This window comes from Narcine bancroftii, chromosome 3, assembly GCF_036971445.1.
Source record: "Narcine bancroftii isolate sNarBan1 chromosome 3, sNarBan1.hap1, whole genome shotgun sequence".
Classification (NCBI taxonomy): domain Eukaryota; kingdom Metazoa; phylum Chordata; class Chondrichthyes; order Torpediniformes; family Narcinidae; genus Narcine; species Narcine bancroftii.
In genome coordinates this window covers 64,879,115-64,901,459 of record NC_091471.1, presented here as the reverse complement: position 1 = coordinate 64,901,459, position 22,345 = coordinate 64,879,115, and the positions used below count along the sequence as shown (strand labels likewise).

Sequence of the window (22,345 nt, the reverse complement as noted above, 5' to 3'; positions counted from 1 at the left end):
TTGAATGACTTTTGGCAAGTTTGGCTGTGTATCTGTGGGACTTTTCATTTTGCACTTAACATTAATGTGTTTGCTGCCCCCTCTGTCAGTTTCTTTTTATATTCTCAACCTCTTAGTTGTTGCTCTTTATATCTTTGGTTTTGCTTTGTTGCCTTTTTAAATTTTCTATTGCTCTTAGTTATTATCAAGATAACCTGCCCCACCCACCTACATGCTTTCAAGTCTCCTTCTTGAACCTTGTATCCAAAGTATTCTGCTCTCTGGCCACTTTATATTCCTGGTATTCATTATTTTGCCATGGATATCCCATCCACTTACTATTGGTTTTTAATCTCTCCCAGTTCATATCCTCAGTCCTAATTCTGCATGTTCATCATTTGTTCACATTCTCTTGATGTTTTGTCTCTCGGCTTAGCTCTTGCTATCTTACTGTTTATATCCTGGCCGCAATTGTTCCACAATATTCTCTCACTAAATACAGTAAAACCCCCAGTATCTGGCACCTATGAGGATTGCTAGATGCGGATAAGTGAATTTGCCTGCTGCTTGAGATTGGCAAACCAATCATGGGGGGGGGTGCTAATTTTAAACTTGTATTTTTTACCTATTTATTTTCCACAATTTTTCTGCTTGAAGCTACCGGTTGTTTGAGTGCAAATAACAGGGATTTTACAGAATTTCTGTTTTTTCATGCTCAACGCTCACTGTCGTATGTTGCTTCATTTTCACTTTTGCTCTTCTCTTTTGCCTGTTTTTACCTATATTCCATTTTCATTGTTGTTTATCTCCTTTTCATTCATATGGTTTGAACTTACTTTTTCACCACTTCTTTTATCCAAAAACAAATCTGGCTTAAATTTGTTTTTTTTTATAATCTCTTTACCATTTCCTACTCCACCACTCCAATGTTTATTTTCAAATTCTTAATTATGTAGCATATCAAATATTAATTGGGTTAGTTCAAATGTATCTGTTAAAGGACACAAGGAAGAAAATGTTAAAAAGATGTGTGAATAAGATAAGAGGGAATTTAGTGGGAGGAGCCCAGATAAACCATAAAAACCAACATATAAACATTTGATCAGAATGGTCTGCGTCAGAAAGTGGAGGTCCAAAGGGGCTTAGGAGTTTTAGTGTATGATTCTCCAAAGGTTAACTTGCAGGTTGAGTCAGTTGTATGGAACATCAATGCAATGTGAGCATTCATTTCAAGAAGACTATAACATAAAGGCAAAGATGTAACACGGAGGTTTTACACGGTGATTGTCAGATCACGTTTGGAGCAGTTTTAGACCTATATCTGAGGAAGAATGTTCTGGCATTGGAGAGGGTTCAGAGGAGGTTTATGAGAATGATACCAGGAATGAGAAAGTTAATGAATAAGGCAAGTTTGATGGCTCTGGTCTTGAACTTCTAAGTGTTTAGAAGGATGTGGGGGATCTCATTGAAACATAACAAATATTTAAAGGACTGATTAGAGAGGATGTGGAGAAGATGTTTCCAGTATTAGGAGAATCAAGGATTACAGGGTACAGGCACAAAATAAAAGTATATTCCTTTAGACCAAGGATGGGAAGTTTCTTCAGTCAGAGGGTTGTGAATATGTGGAATTTATTTCCACATGCAACTGTGGAGGCTAAGCCACTAGGTATATTTAAAGCAGAGGTTGATAGGTTCTCGTTTAAGGGCATCAAAGCTTAGGGGGAGAAGGCAAGAGAATGGGTTGAAAGGAAAAGTGATCATCCATGATTTGAATGACGGAACAGACTTAATGCTCTCAACTCTTGTACTATCTGTGCTCTAAATGTAAAAGTTTAAGATGCAGTTAAATTGTGTATTATTTATTCCCCATTTTGTTTTTTAATTTGCTTGAATTGGGAAAAAAAAAGTGAAAAATAGATGCCGATGGTGATGATCTCAAGTAAAAATAGAAAATGCTGAAAACGCACTTTCTAGCATGAATAAGAACTCACAACTGGAAGGAGAACATATGCTTTTATTAGCTTATAACTGAGGGTAGGGTCTTACAGTGGTCTTCAGAAGGGCTTATGGTTTAGGCAAGAAACCTTGGTTATACATGGGTAGATGGGGCGGACCCAGCCACAAGTATAACACACCACCAGTGAATCTCAGTGAAGGCGTTCACCACTTCCTGTAGAATTTAGGGTCTGTGGATAAAGACCGATAACATGGATTCAGGAAAAAAAATTGAAAAATATACAGTTATTTACCAATTTAAGTGATCTGCAGGGGGGTCAAGAGATCCTGGTGGAACATCTAAGTATGGGAAGGCCTTGGGATCCTTGGTCCCCTTGTGAGGGAGAAGTGGTGGCCGGGGTCTCCGGTTCTACGGTGGGGGAGGGAATTCACTTTCTTCCTGAACTGGATTCCCTGAGGCCCTGACTGAGATTGGCGAGAATGAGCTCTGCGGTTGGTAGGACCCGAGGCAATGGACCCTCTTTCTGGCGGGTGCCAAGTCCCTGATGGAGACCATTTCCTCCCTGCCATTCTGGTACTCCACATAGGTGTATGTGGGATTGGTGTGGAGCAGTTTCACCCTTTCCACCGGGGGTCGGTCTTGCTTCTCCTTGCATGCTTCCTGAGAAGGACTGGAGGTTAGGAGAGTTGTTCCTGATAGCGACCTTCTCTTGAAATTGAATAGGAGTTTGTGAGGAGTAGCGTTGGTCGCTGTGTTATGAGCCTAGAGGACCCCAAAACCCAGCAGCAATAGAAATTAACCAAGACAAATGGTTACTTAAACAAAAGTTGCTTTGAATAATCTTTAAACATGAAAACAGGATCAAACTATTACTTATTATATTAACCCAACCCAACCCTTCTAATTCTAAACGCACATGTATGTAATGAAAGTTGCATACAAGTTCAAAAAAAGTTCTTTGATTCACGATCCAATCTCACTTCTCACTCCACCAAGTTCTCCAGTATCAGGTAATTCTTATACTGTGCACAGAATTTAACACCAGGCTTTGGTGCTTGAAAAGTAAATGGTTACCATTCAGGAAGGTTCTTGTCAGTTTTCAGAGAAAGACTTGTTGCTCTTTGGACACCCACAACTGATTCCTTCTGAATAGCTACTTCTGTGTCATGCTGAAGACACTTGCCCCATCAGGGTTTTCCAGATAATAACCTCTTTCTTTTAGGTCATCACAGAGTTCCTTTTTGTTTCCCTTATTTCAAGTGAAACATTGCTCAGCCAGTCCTCTCCTCTTGTATGGACCACAAGGGCTTTGACCAAGCTGAACTAAGAACTCACAACTTGTCTTCAAAATGGGTTTTCCACAAGCTTGCCAGCTTGTCCTGTTCCAGTCCCAGCTGCTGCTGCTGAACTGTAGAACTGAATTCCCTCTCTTTCTCTTACTCGGAGAAAACCACATGATCCTCTGAGAACAGCCAAATGTACTCATATGGACTGCGGTTCTGGACCTAATCTTCCTAGTTCATTCATCTGTTGCTTTCCAAAACAATAATCCATTACTCCACAGCATGTCCAATGTGAAATCCTTTTTGGCATCCTTCAAAGTTTTTGCAAAGGCACCTGGAGCCTGGACTGTCTGGCTTGAACAGAGCTCTGGCATTTTAAAGGAGATCTGTTTTGTAGTGTTTGTATGTGAACTACACTAAAAAAAACCTGCCACAATTTATCTCCTTTAAAACATATCAATATACAATATAAAATATAATCTGTCACGGCTGAACATAGTAGCGACCGGGTAGACCGGGTAGAAAGGAACACAATAGGAAGAACTTGCTGCCAGCATTAGTCTGGAGGGCCTCTTGATTTGAGGGCTGGTTTGACAGTCTTCCAGACAGTGGCGTTTTCCTTTTCAACCTGCCCGTTCCCCCGGATGTTGTAGATAGTAGTTCTGCTGAATGCGATGCCCCTTGTCAGCAGGTGCTGACATAGCTCTTTGCTCATAAAAGATGAGCCTCAGTCACTATGTATATAGCTGGGAATCCTGAACAGGGCGAAAATGGAATCTAGGGCCTTCAAGAATGACAAAGTGGACATGGAATGGCGAACAGGAAGAGGGAGTACTCATCAATGATAGAGAGGAAGAAAATGTTCCTGTTTGTGGAGGGGAGAGGTCCCTTAAAATCGACACTGAACCGTTCGAAGGGTCTGGATGACTTAATCAAGTGTGCTTTTGTGGGGTGGTAGAAGTGCGGCTTGCACTCTGCACAGACCTAGCAAGGCCTGGTCATTTCCCTGAAGTAGGGCAGATTGCTTGCCTTGACAAAATGAGCTATGTGAGTAACCCTGGATGGCAGAGCTCATTATGTAGAGACTGCAATTGACCGGTGTGTGCAGAGGCACAGCTTCCTCTGGATAAGGCATCTGGAGGGTGTGATCGTACAGATTCTATCACCAATGTGTATATGTACATATGGTAGTGTAGGATGACTGTGATTGGCTGAGAGAGTAGCCACACCTACTGGCAGGTCTTAAAGGATTACTCCAAGCCAGACCAGGTCATTCTGGACTGGTCGACCTACTTGTGATATGCTCCAGTCTTTTAGTTAATAAAAGCCTTGGTTTGGATCAACAAGTCTTTGGTTTTTTCGACGTGCATTACAATTTTATTAACTAAAAATAAATTTTGAAGGGATGGAGCGTAGTCTCTGGCTGGAACGCCTCAACATCGACCCACAGTCAGCTACAGCCTCGAATGACTTTAAGAACAGGGTGAGATGCTTCGAAACATACTTACAGCTCTCTGATCCTGCCGTGATAGAGGATAGCTGTCGACTACTAATACTGATGACTTGGTGTGCCCGAGAGTCTACCAGAGAGTCCAGGACGCGACCACTTACGCCACAGCCATGAAGGTCCTGGAAGGGCTCTACGAGCGACCAGTGAACAGGGTCTATGCTCGGTACAAACTTTCAACAAGGAGGCAACAGCACGGTGAGTCCTGTAAAGCTTATATTCGGACATTAAGTGCAATGGGCAGAGACTGTGCCTGCACAGAAAGAACTGCTGCAGAGACCACAGACGATCTCATTCGAGATGCCTATGTGGCCAGGATTCGATCGAATGAGGTGAGGAAGTGCCTGTTAGAACATGGGGGAGAAAACCTAGAGGGCGTGATCCAGATCGCAGAGACGATGGAGGCTGCGGTCTTGAGTATGGACATGTTCTCTCAGGACTGGACCCCACACTCTGCTGTAAATAGGATGCCCTCCCTCTACCCTTCTACGGCTGCTACGCTGCCCGATGCAACCCCAAAGTGTTATTTCTGCTGGAAAGAACAAGCACAGCAGGTCCCAGTGCCCGGCGAGAAAAGTCAGGTGCCAGAAGTGCCTTAAAAACAGCCACTTTGCTGTAATCTGTCGCTTCAAAATGGCCACCGTCAAACATAGTGCCTCGTGTGAAGCCAAATTGCCACTATCCATTTCAAACACTTCTTCCTCAGAGCTCTCGTCCAGTGAGAGCGAGGAATCCACCGCGTGGTAGCGCCTGATGTCACGGGGCAGACGCCGAGTGTGGAAGGTACAACCCACCCTTGCCGCAATGACGTTCACCCTAACATCCGACCATGCCCCAGCCCCAACCTCAATGCTCACCGCCGCCACCGTCCAGGGACCCGCTGACCGTGGATTTGCCGCCGCTGACCGCTTCCCCGCTGACCACCCCACCACCAACGGCAAGCAGCGAACCCCAACACTTACCTTTGGCTGCATCTCCCCGACACTTTTTTCAGGCCCACTGTTTGCGTGACAACATCATGCACATGTTGTGTGACATCATCACACATGTCTCCACTGTCTACAAGTCTCTGCCTCAATAACCCTTGACCAGGACTTCCTCCAACCCCTCACAAAAGCAATGGAACTGATTAAAGTGCATGGACACAATACCACTTGCTTATTTGACTCGGGGTCAACTGACAGTTTTATCCGCCCGGACCTGGCCCACCATTGCGGACTAGCTATTCTCCCCACTACAGAGAGAATTTCATTGGCGACTAGATTGCTCTCGACTGGGGTAAAGGGGTACTGCGTGGCTACCCTGAAAGTCCAGGGCATCACATTCACAGACTTCAAACTATTAGTCCTTCACCAATTGTGCACCCCTGCTCTGCTGGGACTGGATTTTCAGTGCCAGTTTCAAACCATGTCCCTCCACTTTGAGGGGTCTCACGCTCTGCTCTCTGTCTGTAACCACTCCACCCTGGGAACCTCCTGCCAGTGGCAGCCCGAGCCACCCGCCCCCGCGGCCTCGCCTGTAATCTCTCTACCCTACTAGTTGCTCCGCAGCACATTTTGCAGATCTCATCCCTGGCTGGAAGCCTGTGGCCACCAAAAGCCAGCAATATAGTTCTGAACACAGGAAATTTATCACAAATGAGGTGCCCAGACTGCTGGATGAGGGCATTATTGAACCTAGCTCGAGTCCATGGTGGGCCCAGGTAGTGGTTGTTAAAAACGTGGAGAAGCCGCGGATGGTGGTTGAGTATAGCTAGACTATCAACCGTTTCACGCTCCTTGATGTGTAGTCCCTTCCATGGATCACGGATGTGGTGAATCAGATCGCCCAATACCGTGTATTTTCCACCATTTACTTGCCTTTGGCCTATCATCAGCTCCCGATCCGTTGAGAAGACCGACCTTTCACGGCCTTTGAAGTGAATGAGTGGCTGTATGAATTCCTCAGGGTACTCTTTGGGTTCACAAATGGCGTCACGGTCTTCCTGCGGGAAATGGACCGGATGATGGACCAAAACGGGCTGACTGCTACTTTCCCGTATCTGAACAATGTCACCATCTGCGGCCATGACACAGAGGATCATGATGCCAACCTCGAGAAATTTTTTCAAACTGCAACGGCTGCACTTGACCTACAATTTCGACAAGTTTGTCTTCCGGACCACTCGGCTCGCAATTCTGGGTTGTGTGGTGGAGAACGGGGTGGTCATGCCCGACCCTGACTGCATGCGTCCCTTCATGGACTTTCCCCCCCCACCCACACACTCAGAAGGCACTCAAACGCTGCCTGGGCTTTTTCTCTTACTATGCCCAATGGGTTCCACACTATAGCCACTCATCAAGACCACTTCCTTCCCCCTGTCAACCGAAGCCAGTGCAGCCTTCGACCGCATCAAATTGGGCATCGCTGCTGCAATACTGCATGCCATTGACGAGTCCATTCCATTCCAAGTCGAAAGCAATGCGTCTGACTTTGCACTGGCAGCCACTTTGAACCAGGCCAGCCGGCCAGTTGCCTTCTTCTCTAGAACTCTCCAGGTTCCTGAGAGCCGACACTCCTCTGTCAAGAAGGAGGCCCAGGCCATAGTCGAGGCAGTACGTCGTTGGAGACACTACCTCAATGGCAGGTGCTTTACACTGCTGACCGACCAATGTGCGATCTCCTTCATGTTTAGCAATACCCAGTGAGGTAAGATCAAGAATGACAAAATAGCCAGGTGGAGAATCGAGCTCTCCACTTTTAATTATGACATACTGTATTGGCCAGGTAAACTCAATGACCTGCCAGATGCGCTCTCCGGGGGGACGCGCCAACATGCAACTGGACAGGCTGCAGAAACTCCACGAGGAGCTTTGTCATCCAGGGGTCACTAGGTTCGCGCACTTTGTCAAATCTCGCAACCTGCCCTACACGGTCGAGGAGATTCGCTCCATGACCCGAGTCTGCCCAGTGTGCGCTGAGTGCAAGCCCCACTTCTTCTATCCAGAGAACACCCACGTCATCAAAGCCACCCGCCCCTCTGAGCATCTCAGCATAGATTACTGTCGACCAACCGTAACACCTATATCCTTACAGCCATCGACGAGTACTCCCGCTTCCTGTTTGCTGTGCCCTGCACGGACATGACTGCCTCCTCAGTTATAGAGGCCCTGCACAGCATCTTCGCCATCTTCGGGTGCCCCAATTACATCCACAGGGACGGGGTCCTTGTTTATGAGCGCAGAGCTGCGGCAGTACTTTCTGGAGCATGGTATTGCTTCAAGCAGGTAATGGGCAAGTCGAAAGAGAGAATGCCACCGTTTGGAAAGCGGTTACGCTTGCCCTCTGGTCCAAAGGTCTCCCCACCTCTCGCTGGCAGGATATGCTCACTAGTGCCCTACACTCCATCCGTTCCCTCCTATGCACTGCGACCAATGCTACCCTCAAGAAAGGATGTTCTCTTTCCCAAGGAAATCCGAGTCAGGTACGAACACACAGGCATGGCTCTAGTTTCCGGTCCAGTCCTTTTACGACGCCACGTCCGGTACTCTAAGAACGACTCCTTGGTTGACCGAGTGACTCTGCTCCATGCAAACCCGCATTATGCCTACGTTGAGTACCCGGAAGGATGGGAGGACACAGTCTCAGTAAGGGACCAGGCGCAGCAGTGCCTTTAACCCAACCTCCCCCTATTCCTTCTTCCCAGGACATGTGCTTGAACGGAGGGACCAGCACCACCCCACCAGCTCAGGCCAGACTGTCGACAACGCCATTGGGGAATTGAGCAAAGCAGTGGCCGCACCCGGCAACACGACTCTGGCGACCCCCAATCCCGGCGCCACGGTGGTCACGCTGGATGATCAGACCCCCTGACCGATAGAGCCCCTAACCTCCATCCACCCTGGGGTCGGTTCTCAAAGAAGGGATGAATGTGATAGTACAGATTCTATCACCAATGTGTATATGTACATATGTACAGATGGTAGTGTAGGATGACTGTGATTGGCTGAGAGTGTACACACCTACTGGCAGGTCTTAGAGGAATGCTCCTAGCCAGACCATGTCATTCTGGACTGGTCGACCTACTTGTGATATGCTCGAGTCTTTTAGTTAATAAAAGCCTTAGTTTGGATCAACAAGTCTTTGGTTCTTTTGTCGCGCATTACAGAGGGTCATTAGGGGCTCCTGTCCAATTGTAGGTGGAGTTCGATCCTCCATCTAGCAATTTTGTCATTTTTGATTTTGCCCCTCTTGACATTGTTAAAGATAAATGCGACAGAACACAGGTCAGTGAGGAGTGTAAATTTTCTACCAGCCAGGTACTGCCTCCTGTGCCTCATGGCTTTTACAATGGCTTGAGTCTCCTCTTCCAGAGTGGTTTTGGAGCTCGTGGCGTTGCAATGTCCAGGGGTGGGGGGGGGTGGGGTGGAATTGCAACCTGCCTGCCTGGTTGAAGGTAGCAACCAGGTCCATGTGCAATGCATCATATGGCAGCTTTCACAATGTGGTTTCGGAGGTAGTTAAAAGCCGTTGGGCTTCTGCCAAGAGGGGAAAAGAAGTAGCTTTTAAGAGAGATCGAACCTTATCAGTGTATTGAGGGATCCACTGGGCGTAATATGAGATAAAACCCTAGGCATCTTCTCAAAGCCTTCATGGTCCTAGGAAGTGGAGTTCTAACAGGGGGCGCATCCTATTGGGGTCAGGGCCAATGATGCCATTTTCCACCACGTAGCCAAGGATATCTAGACGTTTAGTCCTGAACACACATCAGAGTTATAAGTGAGATTCAGGGCTTTTGCTGAATGGAGAAAATCTAGTCAGGGTATGGCCACAGATGGTGACATTATCGATGTAGGGGAAGGTTACCTTCAACCCATACTCACAAGATCACAAGACAAAGGAACAGAATCAGGCCACTAGACCCATTGAGTCTATTCCATATATCTACGCTAAGCTACTCTACTTAGCAATTTCCGGCCTTTTCCCCATATCCTTTGATCCCCTGACTAATGAGATACTTGTCTATTTCTTGTTTAAATACTCCCAATGATCTAGTTTCCACTGCTGTATGTGGCAGAGTTCCACAGATCCACAACCCTCTGGCTGAAGAAGTTCTTCCTCATCTCTGTTTTATATGTCTAACATCTAATTTTAGACTATGACCCCCTTGTCCTTGATTCACCCACCAAGTGTAACATCTTACCTGCATCGACCCTATTGAAACCTTTCAAAATATGAAATGCCTCTATGAGATCTCTTCTCATTCTCCTATACTCCAATGAATACAACCCAAGAGCTGCCAAACACCCCTCATACGTTAGCCCTTGCATTCCACAAATCATCCTAGTAAATCTCCTCTTTTCTAAGATAAGGGACCCAAAACTGCACACAGTGCTCCAAATGAGGTCTCACCAGTGCCCCATAGAGCCTCATCAACACCTCTTTACTCTTGTACACTATTCCTCTTGAAATGAATGCCAACATAGTATTCGCTTTCTTCACTTCCAATTTCACCTGGTCATTAATGTTTAGGTTTCTCTGCATGAGGACACCAGGACCCTTTGCACATCTGAGGACTGAATTTTCACCCCATCCAAATAGTATTCTGCCTGTTTATTTCCACTGCCAAAATGTGCAACTGTATATTTCTCTATGTAAAACCTCATCTGCCATAATTTTGCTCAGTCTCCCAATCTGTCTATAATCCTTCTGCAACTTTATGGTTTCTACTACATTTCCTACTCAGCCACCTATCTTGGTGTCATCTGCAAATTTGGCCACAAAACCATTCATACCACAATCCAAATCATTAATATAAATTGTAAACAGCAGCGGCCCCAATACCGACCACTGCGGAACACCACTAGTTACAGGGAGCCATCCAGAATGGGAACCCTTAATTTCAACACTTTGCTTCCTGCCTATCAGCCACTTTTCTCATTGCCCAGTCTGTCCATCTGCCTCTGGAAGATAGAAACCCCATTGGTAATACTGAAAGGGACCCTCCGGAATTGATAAGAGTCGACTGTTAGCCTCAAATGGCATATATAGACAGTCCTCAGAATGGATTGGCAGCTGGTGATAAGCAGCTTTCAGGTCAGTGGTACCTGATACTGCATAATATAATTCACCATGTCAGCAATTCGAGGGAGGGGTATGTGTCCAGGAGTGTTTACCGATTAATTGTTTGGCTATAGTCAATTACTAGCCTGGACTTGTTTTTCCCTTTTACCACCACCACTTGCATTCTCCACGGGCTAGTGATAGGTTTGATGATACCTTCATTGAGTTAATGTTGTGTCTCAGACTTTATGAAGTCTTGATCTGCTGTACTGTACCTCCTGCTCTGAGTAGCAATAGATTTGCAGTCTGAAGAAAGATTCGGGAAGAGAGGTTGGGGGTTGATATTCAGTGTGGAGAGGCTGCGTGTAGGTTCTGATTTTAGAGGCCCTCCGTTCCAAACCAGGGGAGGGGACCAGAATACTCCAAGGTCACGCTTTTAAGGTGGCACAGGAAGTCCAGACCCATCAACACCGGAGCACACAATTCATTAAGTATAAACAGGCGTATTTTACAAAACTTCCCACCCCCCCCCCCCACGACAAATGTACTAGAAAATGTTCTTGAATACGAGTAGAGTGTGAATGAGACGCAAGGAATATACGATAATTGGAAGGGTACATCTTTAGGTTGTATTCTTGTACAGTCCGTGAGTCTATAAAACTTTCAATAGAGCATTTAGGGGAGTGTCTGTTTACCTTAACAGTCACTGTGGAGTTGTTGAGATGGTGAGACTCTAGACTCTAGGACCATCGAGGCTAGGACTCAGGAGATTTCATACTCCTCCCTCGAGTGGTCCCCACTGTCCTGGGTTGCCCGCGGATAAGATGGCGTCAACCTCATGGCACAGCAAGATGGCCGCCCTCCTTCCTCCTCTAACAATGATGACGCTGAGTTTGAGTCGTGGCATGATGGCCGCAGAGCCTTTTTGCGCTGTTTTCTCGCAGCCACCCTGTGTAGTGCAGCAAGTGGGTTCAGGCGCATTCGGGGCAAATGGCTTGGGGCTTGAGTCAGATCCGGCTGCAGTGCAAGCCGTGGACTTCCCCGGGCTTCCCCTCACCCAATGTCCTTGCATGCCACAGCTGGAGCAAACTGAGCCTTTAGCTGGGCAACAAAATTGGGGATGCTGGCTCTTGCCACAAAAAAAGCACTCCCTAGTGCGGGAGCGCCCCCTAGCATGGGAAGCAGCACCCGTTAGGGTTGGGATAGTGGAAGTAGTTGGTTCTTTGGTTCTTGGAAGGGGTTACCTGGGTGAGCGAGCTCGCTAGCTTCGAGGTCGTTCTCGAGCTTGCCCTGTTCCAGCGACTTGGCCAGTTCGCTTGTGGCTAGCCAGGTCCTTCTTACCTGCTGCTTCATGTACCTTGAACGGACCCCCGCGACTAGAGTGTCCCAGATCTGTTCTTCCTCACAAGCACAGCCCATAGCCATTTCATACCTGCTCTTCTTGGCAAGATTCCACAGATCCAGCAGGTAATCTTCAATGGTCTCTTCTGACCGTTGGCAACGTAAAGCGAGTTGGTGCCTCGTTAGGACTGTTTTGCAACTTCAAGTACTGAGCCTTCAAAGCCTCGATGGCAGCGTCATATGTAGAACAGTCCCTGATGACTGTGTATTCTTTCGTTCCTACCCTGGAAACAAGTGCGGACCTCCTCAGTTCATCGGTTTGGAAGATGTCTCTGGTCGCATTCATATAGGCCTGGAAGCAGTCTAGCCAGTACATGAACTCCTCAGCCACGTCGGGGGACAGAGGGTCTCTCAGCAGCATACCTGGCTTGAACAGTGCTTCCATCTTCTAGGGAATAAGCTAATAAAATTGTTGTGTGAATAAAAGCTCTCATGACTGGAAGGAGAGCATGCACTTTTATTTCCTTATATCTGAGGGAGGGTCTTATTGGTCTTCAGAGGGCTCAGGGTTTAGGTGGGTAACCAGGGTTATATATGGGTAGATGGGTGCGGAGCCGGCCATCAGTATAACACACCACCAGTGAATCTCAGTTCACTGCACACGAGTCAGGTTGGGCAGCATCTATGGAAAGAGAATCCGAGTTAACATTTTAGGTTGGAGCCCCTTCATAATATCTGCTGCCATGATATTTGCACATTGGATGAGAAAAGACTATACAAAAAAAGTTGGAGTCATGCATATTTCTTTCTTTTCTAGATCAACAATATAAAATGGTTACATGTCCCACAAATGTAATAGTAAAGTGGCTTGAACACCTGAACAGTTGCTGGGCCTTAGAAGACAGTGAGTCTATAGCCACAAGAGAAGGTGCCTCCGCATTATATGAAAAACTACTCCAGAACAAAGAAGTGGTAGGGATATCTCAGCAGACACAACATCTGGTAGGTCCAAGATTGCCAGATTTTGAACATGAATCTTCAGCTGTGGAAGAACGTGAGCATTATCTTTCTGCACTGCTTAACAGCCAACAAAATTTGGCCAGAACCATCTTTGGAAATTCACCTTTTGCAGTTGCCTTACATATGCGTTTGGTGTCACTTCAGAGGATATTCTATGCACTTTCTAACAAGTACCACGATCGGTTCAGACCAGATCATCAAGTACAAAGGCAGAGTTTTGACAGCAGATTAGATCTAGGCAATACATTGGCCAGGAATAAGAGAATAAAATCAGGTACTGATGTTCTAATAGAGATGGGAGTGAAGACTGGTCTAAGTCTGCTATTTGCTCTAATTCAACAAAATTGGCAACAATCAAGGATAGATCCAAGCTCCAGCTTGTGCAATGATGTTTTATGCACTGCCTGCACGATTATCAATTCTCTACCTCCACTTTCTCTAGCAAATGAAAACAAAATCTCACAAGTTGGTTTGGACTGCCTTGCACAAGTTACAACATTTCTTAAGAAGATGACCATGCCTAGTTCTGGGGCTGACAGTGAAGGGCGAAGACTGGCTTCGGAATTATTACTGGGCCTTGCCGTACAGCGTGGTTCCTTGAAGTTCTTACTGGAATGGATTGAAGTGGCATTGGCAGCTTCTGCAGCTGCTACAAAAACACCTTTTGAAACAGAAAAACAACGATTGATTGGATATGATTTCTTTTTAAAATCATTGGAACAACTGAAGCATTCTTCAGTAAGTTTGAGTTTTCCAAAATATTGTTATTTATTTTTAAATGTGAGGAGGTATTGGTTAGTATTTAACTTTAGTAATTGATCCTCTATTTTCCATATTGTAAAAATTTTCAAATTTTTTTAGTAGAATTGCAAGCATAAAACTAAATTTTCCATTAAAACCCAAATGGCCCATTAATATCCTTTAAGAAAGGAAATAATCTCCCATTATCTCATTTATCCTCCAAACTCAATGTAGTAGACTGTTGATTGCCTTTGACTTGAGGAATTGAAAAAAAATTCCATTATAGAATTAATATCAAATTTTCTCTTTACATTTTTGCAATCTACCTTCTTTGTCCAATTAAGCAGGTTAAATAATTGCACAGTTTGTATTTACAATTTTCAATTTGCATTAATAGAATTCATATTAAGGATCTTCTTTACTGCCAACTGCAGAAAATATGAATCAGTTTGTTTTGTGCATGTCGAACATACTCTACCATTCACTAAGATTTTAATTAATAAATGCCTTCTCACCTTGAGAAAACTTGAGGGTCTAAAGATCGATTAAATCCCCTGGTCCTGATGGAGTACATCCCAAGGTACTGAAGGAATTGGCAAAAATTAGAGTTGAGGCTTTGGTGATAATTTACCAAAAATTCTCTGGACTTTGGGCAGGTCCTGGTGGATTAGAAGACAGCGAATGTCACACCACTATTCAAAAAAAGGATGTAGGTAAAAGCCAGGGAACTATAGGGCTGTTAGTTTAACATCTGTAGTTGGGAAGATGCTTGAACCTTCTATTAAAGAAGAAATAGTGAGGAATCTGGAGCAAAATGGATCCATCAGGCACACACAGCATGGATTCTGCAGAAGCAGGTCCTGTTTGACAAATTTACTGGAGTTCTTTGAGGATATCATGACCATGGTAAATAAAGGGGAGTAGATGAACATTGTTTACCTGGATTTCCAGAAGGCATTTGATAAATCGCTACATAAAAGACATACAGAAGATAAGGATGCATGGAACTGGGGAGATGTTTTCGCATAGATAGAGGATTAGTTAACCAATGGAAAGCAGAAAGTTGGGGTGCAGGAGTATTTTTCTGGTTGGCAATTGGTGAATGGGGTACTGCAGGTGTCAATTCTGGGCCCGGAACTGTTCACAGTATACATAAATGATTTGGAAGAGGGGACAGGGTGTAGTGTATCTAAGTTTGCTGATGACATTAAATTGAGTGGAAATACAAACTGTGCAGAGGATACGGAGTGTCTACAGAGAGATGTAGATTGGTTAAGTGAGTGGGCAAGGGTCTGGTAGATGGAGTATCATGTTGGCAAATGTGAGGTTCTCCACTTTAGAAGAAAGAATAGAAGATCAGAATATTATTTAAATGGCAAGCAATTGCAGTACACTGACACGAAGAATCGCTAAAGGTTAATTTGCAAGTGCAGCAGGCTATCAAGAAGGCAAATGGAATGTTGGATTGAATTTAAGAGTAGGGTGATTATGCTGCAACTGTACAAAGTACTAAAGACCACATCGGAGTATTGTGTGCAGTTGTGGTCTCCTTACTTGAGGAAAGCTTTGGAGGCGGTGCAGAGGAGGTTCACCGTGTTGATTCCATGGATGAAGGGATTGCCCTACGAGGAGAAATTGAGTTGTCTGAGACTGTACTCGCTGGAATTTAGAAGAATGAGGGATCTTATGAAACATAAAATTAAGAAAGGCATAGATAAGATTGAGGTAGGTAAATTGTTTCCATTGGTTCGGGAGATCAGCACTAGGGGACATGGGCTCAAGATTCAGGGTAGTAAAGTTAGGACAGAGATGAGGGGAACTCCTTTTCCCGGAGGGTGAATTTGTGGAATTCCCTGCCCACTGAAGCAGTGGAAGGAACCTCAGTAATATATTTAAGACTACTTAATGTTGAATAGATTTCTACATAGTAAGGGAATTAAGAGATATGGGGGGAAAAGGCAGGTAGGTGGAGATCAGCCACGACGGGCCAGATGGCCTACTCCTGTTAATGTTTCTTATGTAATGTTCTTATGTACCTTGTTGCCATTTTCCAATATTACCCCTAGAATCTTTGATTTCCATAATATCCAGAAATCCATTCAAATCAGAACATGACTAAGCTTCAACAACATTCTGGAAAAGAAAATTCTGGAGTTTACTGAACTCTGAGCAAAATAATTCTCCTTGTCTTAATCCTAAATGATCTACCCCATTTCTGTAACTGCACTGAGACTTTCAGCCATCTCGCCTCAAGCAAGCCTTTAAACATTTTATACATTTGTATGAGATTTTCTCTCATTCTTCTTATCTTTGATGTCCTGGTCAATATTCATCCCTCACTCTGCACTGAAATTATTAGCTGGACATTAATGGTTGGGAAGCTTTTGGAATTGATTGTTAAGAATGAGGATATGGAGTACCTCGAGGTGCATGAAAAGATAGACCCAAGTCGATATGGTTTATTTAAAGTAAATTATGCTAGATAAACCTATTGCAGTTTTTATTTAAGAGATCACAAGTAGGATAGACGGGAAATGCAGTAGATGTTTTGTATTTGGACTTTCAAAAGGCCTTCAACAAGGTGTCACACATGAGGCTGCTAAACAAAATAAGAGCCCATAAAATTACAGAGGATATTAATATGGGTAGAGCATTGGCTGATCAGCAGGAAACCCTGGGAATAATGAAATTCTATTCTGGTTGGTTATGGGTTTCCAGTGGTGTTCCGCAGGGGGCACTTTTTTAGTGTTGTATATAAATGATTTGGATTATGGAATAGATTACTTTGTGACTATTTGTCTAAAGTGCTACTTGTATATCTGTTTGAATTTTTAGAATACGTGTGCAGATAATCTGCAAAATCAAGACCTCAAAAAAACGCCAGATGGATTATGTTCTCTCTCTCATGCTGCAATTTGTCTTTTTGAAGAGGTTTGTGACTATTTTGTAATCTGTCACTATTGTCTTAAAAGTATATGCAAATTGTTCCAATCTTTATAATTGTGATATTAATATAAATATTTTAATGCGACTTGCATATTCATTATAAATTGTTGTAGATTCTTAAATTATTCGACTCTTCCATGTTTGCCTGTTATGTATGCCACCCGTGATAAATAATTTGTGATATACCACTTATTTACCACTAATATCAGTTGGTTGTTTTTCCAGACTCTTTTGTGTAGTCTTCCAAAGGCGCTATTTGCCTTGGTGAGTCTGTTGTCTATCTCATTGTCGATCCTTGCATCTGATGAAATGGTGCAGCCGAGATAGGTAAACTGGTTGACCGTTTTGAGTTTTGTGTGCCCGATGGAGATGTGGGGGGGCTGGTAGTCATGGTGGGGAGCTGGCTGATGGAGGACCTCAGTTTTCTTCAGGCTGACTTCCAGGCCAAACATTTTGGCAGTTTCCGCAAAGCAGGACGTCAAGCGCTGAAGAGCTGGCTCTGAATGGGCAACTAAAGCGGCATCATCTGCAAAGAGTAGTTCACGGACAAATTTCTCTTGTGTCTTGGTGTGAGCTTGCAGGCGCCTCAGATTGAAGAGACTGCCATCCGTGCGGTACCGGATGTAAACAGCGTCTTCATTGTTGGGGTCTTTCATGGCTTGGTTCAGCATCATGCTGAAGAAGATTGAAAAGAGGGTTGGTGCGAGAACACAGCCTTGCTTCACGCCATTGTTAATGGAGAAGGGTTCAGAGAGCTCATTGCTGTATCTGACCCAACCTTGTTGGTTTTCCTGCAGTTGGATAATCATGTTGAGGAACTTTGGGGGACATCCGATGCGCTCTAGAAGCCAAGCCAAAGAAAAGAAAGAAGACACTAATATATACCACATGATATTCCTAATAAGGATGTTATATAAATATTTGCTAAAATATAATTGAGTGCTGACAAAATATTGGTGGAATCTTAGGTGGTAGAGGTAGTGGATGGTTGAAAATGAAGTCCGCCTTTCCAATACATTCTGCTTATGCTCAGTGTGGCAAGTTACTTCTGGATGACTACCATAATCTTGTAAATTCCCTAGTTGCATTGAAGGTACCAAAGAAATGTCCAATTTGATATCTTTATTCAAGAAGGAACATAAGGACATTTGGCTACAGGCCAATTAACATCCATTTGTGGAAAAGATTAGACACAATAATCAGGAAAATACAAGAATAAGAAGGATCAGGATGAAATTGCACAGAAAGTTAATGCAGACATCTAATGAATAGACATTAGACTAGATTTTAAGGAAGTGCTTTGAAAGAGTATCAGATGAGCTGGTTAACAAAAATGAAATTCACGGAATAGCCTTCTATTCAGTGGCATCTTGGATTTAAGAAAAAAACTTTCTTAAGGATATGAAACAGTGGGTCATGGTAAAGTAGACATCTGTCTAAATTATTTTATTGAAATAGAGCCATACAGAGTGGAGCAGTCCTTTGAGTCCAACTCATCCATGCTGACCAAGTTGGCATTGAGGACTATACCCATTTGCCTTCATTTAGTCCATATCCTCCTAAATTCTTCTTTCCATGTATCTATTGAAATGCCTCTGAAATATCATAATTGTACCGGCTTCTTTAGTTGCCTCTGGCAGTTCATTCCAGGTATGGACTACATGCTGGATGGAATAGGTTGCCCCATAGTCCTTCTGAAATATCTCCTGCTCACCTTAAACCTTTTTTCTCTTGTCTTAAAAATCAGCTACACTGGATAAAAGACTTTAAAAAAATTCCCCTAATAATTCATGTCCTCAGCACTGAGGACTGGCACACCTCGGGTGTGTGTGCTCAACCCGCTGTTGTTCACTCTACTAACCCACAATTGCATTGCCAGATCTAGTGTCATCAGGTATGCAGATGGCATAACAGCAATTGCCCTTATCAGCAACAACAATGAGTTGCACTACAGAGAAGAGGTGGAAAATCCTGTGAAATGGTGCAAAAGTAACAATCTGAGTCTCAACGTGGACGATACAAAGGAGATGATCGTGGGCTTCAGGAGGACAAGGAACAACTACCATTTACTACACATCAACAACTCTGGAGTGGAGAGCACCAAGTTTCTTGGAGTTCACTTAACTAGTGACCTATGGTGGTCACACAACATCTCACTTGTCAGGAAGACATAACTGGCTGCATTTCCTGAGAAGACTGAAGTGACAAGGCTACTACCACCATTATGTCCACCTTCTACAGGACCTCTTTCAAGAATGTCCAGTGTGCTATGGTTGCTGCAGGGAAATCAATCGGAGGCCAATCAACAGCATCATAGAGTGGCAGAGAATTACTGGAGTATCCCCCCCCCCCCACCCTCCCACTCCCCCATCATTGGTGTGATCTACCAGGATCATTGTCTGAAGAGGGCGTGCAAAATCATTGAGGACCCCTTCCACCCTGCATATTTCTGCTGATCCTGTTGGGAATGAGATATAGGAGTATCAGAGCCAGCACCACCAGGCTGAGGAGCAGCTTCCCACAGGCAATGAGAAAGCTGAACGACCAAAGGAACTGCTCACAACAACCATCCGAAACTTTCATTTTCTTGAAACAATATTTATATATTTGTCTTATATGAATACTTGTCCTGGATATGTATTGTGTGTTATGTCTGGTTGTGTGTCTATGTGTGTTGCACCATCGCGTTGTACTTCTGCAATCAGATGACAATAAACTTGACTCATCTTGAATTTTAGAGGAATATGAGGTCGCCCCCTCTGCTTCCAAAAACTCCAGCGAATAAGTTAGAGCTCAGTTCATCTTCAGAGGCAGGAGATTTTGAGAATGGTTTCAAATATATGCTGCAGCTTATATGTAAAATACTAAAACTGTAATTTGATTGCGCTTCTTTTCATATTTTCAGATTTGCTGCTTAGCACTAGATTGCTTATGCAGTACCAGTTCTCATAACTCTCAAAGTCCTGACTGTGAAACAAGGGCTGTGTATGTTTGGGGAAGTAACAGCAGCCATCAGTTAGCAGAAGGAACGCTGGAAAAAATCTTACAACCTAAATTAGCACATGGATTTGCTAATGCAAAGACGGTAAATAATGGGAGAATTGTGGCTAGTTTTTGCTAACTGTTTTACGGATTTGGAATGCAAACTTAAATAATCAATGTTGGCTTTGTTTATTGGAACTTATTTTACAAAACTAATGGATATTAATTATTTAAGTCTCAACTATTTATCTGTGAAATCTTTTTTCTGGAGTGACACTATGCAGTATACCATTGCTTACCTTTCACTGTGTTAATCATCTTTTCTGTTTTTGGCTGTATAAATAAACTGGACTAATTTTTGATGATTATCATGGTTGAACTCAGTAGTCAACTACACGTGCACTTCAGGAAAGAATCATTTTGATATCTGCCATTCGTTTCATCTACTTTTATGGAGTTGGAATTGGTATCTGACATTAGGAGTCAATTAACATTGATCCCCTAAATTCTGTCATTAGGGAGTCAACACATTCTCTATATGTTGAAAGCTACCTATAACTTTGATTTAATTCTTTATTACTCTTCTCATTCAATTTATTTTGTATTTCATCAATTTTATTAAAATTGATGTTTTAGCATTTATTTTGATAGTTTAAGAATGCAAGTTTATTGTTAATATTGAATAAGTAGAATATTAATAACTTTTCATTCTCATTAAGTAATGAGTGAAGAGAAGCCCCACCCATCTCCTGTTGGTACAGTATGTTTAGTACTGTATTACATAGAACCCTACAGCATAGTACAGGCTCTTCGCTCTTGATGTTATGCTGACCTAAATGTTCCTACTAAAAAAAAACTAAATCCTTCCTATCTTGTAAACCTCTATTTTTCTTTCATCCATGTGCTTGTCTAAGTGTCTCTTAACTAATACTAATGTTTCAGCCTCCACCACTACCCCTGACAAGGCATTCCAGGCACTGTATGTGTGTATATATAAAAAATCTTACTCCTGATATCTCCTATAAACTTCTTCCCTTCATTTTGTACAGATGTCCTCTGGTATTTGCGTATTTGCTACCCCTCCACTCCCCTCCCCCAAGGAAAAAGGGCACTAGTTCCCTATCTAATCTCTGACTTTCAGAATCTACATCTTGTCTGAATCCTATTGTTACCTACGGCAACCTTTATCCACAACTCCTCCAACCTTGGTGTTATCTGCAATTACTTGTACTATTACTTTTCATTCCTCTAATGTATTAGCTTCCACTTGCCTCCATTAACTCAATTATCCCCTACCAAACTTGAGAAAATAATTTCTCATATCAAATCATGAAAACAACGTGGTCCTGGCTCCTACCATTGTCGAACATCATTTTTCTGTAATCTGATAATTATTCTTAACATTTCAATTATTGTTTTTCTTGAAGGCGATATGAAATCTATTCAGATATTTGTACCCTATTTCCTAATCATGGGCATGAACCTGCATGTGTTCCTCATTGAATTAAATTAATTTTAGCATCGTAACCTGGAATTAAGAATTTTCTTGCATGTCCAAGGAGGTTAGAAATTTATTTTGAAAGTCTTTGCAGTTGCTGTCCATCACTAATCTCGGAGGATGGAAGATGGTTTTAATTAAACTGAGGTGTGGCTAAAGCATAGAGGAAATAATGAATTAGGATCTGTTACACAGGACAAAATTGAGCTGAGGATGTAGCTAAGAGAAAATAAGCACAGGAAAATAACATTAGCAATAGTTATTTTTCTAATGTCTACTTTTTCTTCCAGATTGAAGCTGGCCAGTATTGCACATTTGCAGTTTCAGACAATGGCTCTGTGAAAGCCTGTGGAAAAGGCAGTTATGGCAGACTTGGACTGGGTGATTCCAACAATCAATCAACGGCAAAAAAGCTTGCATTTGATCCTCATCGAAACATCTGTAAAATATCATCCTCAAAAGGTTCAGATGGACACACACTGGCAATAACTACAGAAGGAGAGGTATTCAGTTGGGGAGATGGTGATTATGGGAAGCTTGGACATGGAAATAGTGCGACCCAGAAATATCCCAAATTAATTCAAGGACCATTACTTGGAAAGGTACTAACTGATAGAAAATTATTTTTATTTTGTATTTTTAAATTTTTATTAAAAATATGGTTTTGTTACATGATGGAAATAACTGATCATTTTGCATGTGCGTAAAAAATTACATCTGTAAAGAATGTGCAAATTTTTTCCTTAATTATTCAACATAATTCTCTCACAAAGCAATTTCCTTCAAGTCAATGTAGTTTGCAAAATATGGGTTTTTAGCTTTCCAATGCATATTATGCTCTTTTCAATGTACATGGTTTGTCAATTGTTCAAAGAGTTATACAAAAGGTGAGTCAGCATGTGTGTAGTGAGAAAACAGTTACATTTACTTTCATAGTTATGCCAGCAGTTGGGACTGATAGTTTCATTATTTTAAAGGACATTTAGAACCATCAAACATGATGAGTCTGTGCAGAATTATTATTCTGTCCAGTCCCACAGACCTGA

General features: G+C 43.2%; 1 protein-coding gene across 7 annotated transcripts in view; it reads left to right on the top strand.

Moving 5' to 3' along the window:
* LOC138757224 (probable E3 ubiquitin-protein ligase HERC1) overlaps positions 1-22,345 on the top strand; it is a 309,739-nt gene that overhangs the window by 15,107 nt on the left and 272,287 nt on the right. For 2 of the 7 annotated variants that reach the window (XM_069924216.1, XM_069924219.1), the window contains exons 1-5: positions 4,781-4,927; positions 12,930-13,870; positions 16,709-16,804; positions 19,725-19,904; positions 21,590-21,901. In XM_069924216.1, the coding sequence (XP_069780317.1) occupies positions 4,843-4,927; positions 12,930-13,870; positions 16,709-16,804; positions 19,725-19,904; positions 21,590-21,901 (1,614 nt within the window). In that variant the 5' untranslated portion in view covers positions 4,781-4,842. Of the gene's footprint in view, positions 1-4,780; positions 4,928-12,929; positions 13,871-16,708; positions 16,805-19,724; positions 19,905-21,589; positions 21,902-22,345 lie in introns of those variants that run through there. The other 5 variants (XM_069924217.1, XM_069924214.1, XM_069924215.1 and 2 more) reach the window with 4 other exon arrangements.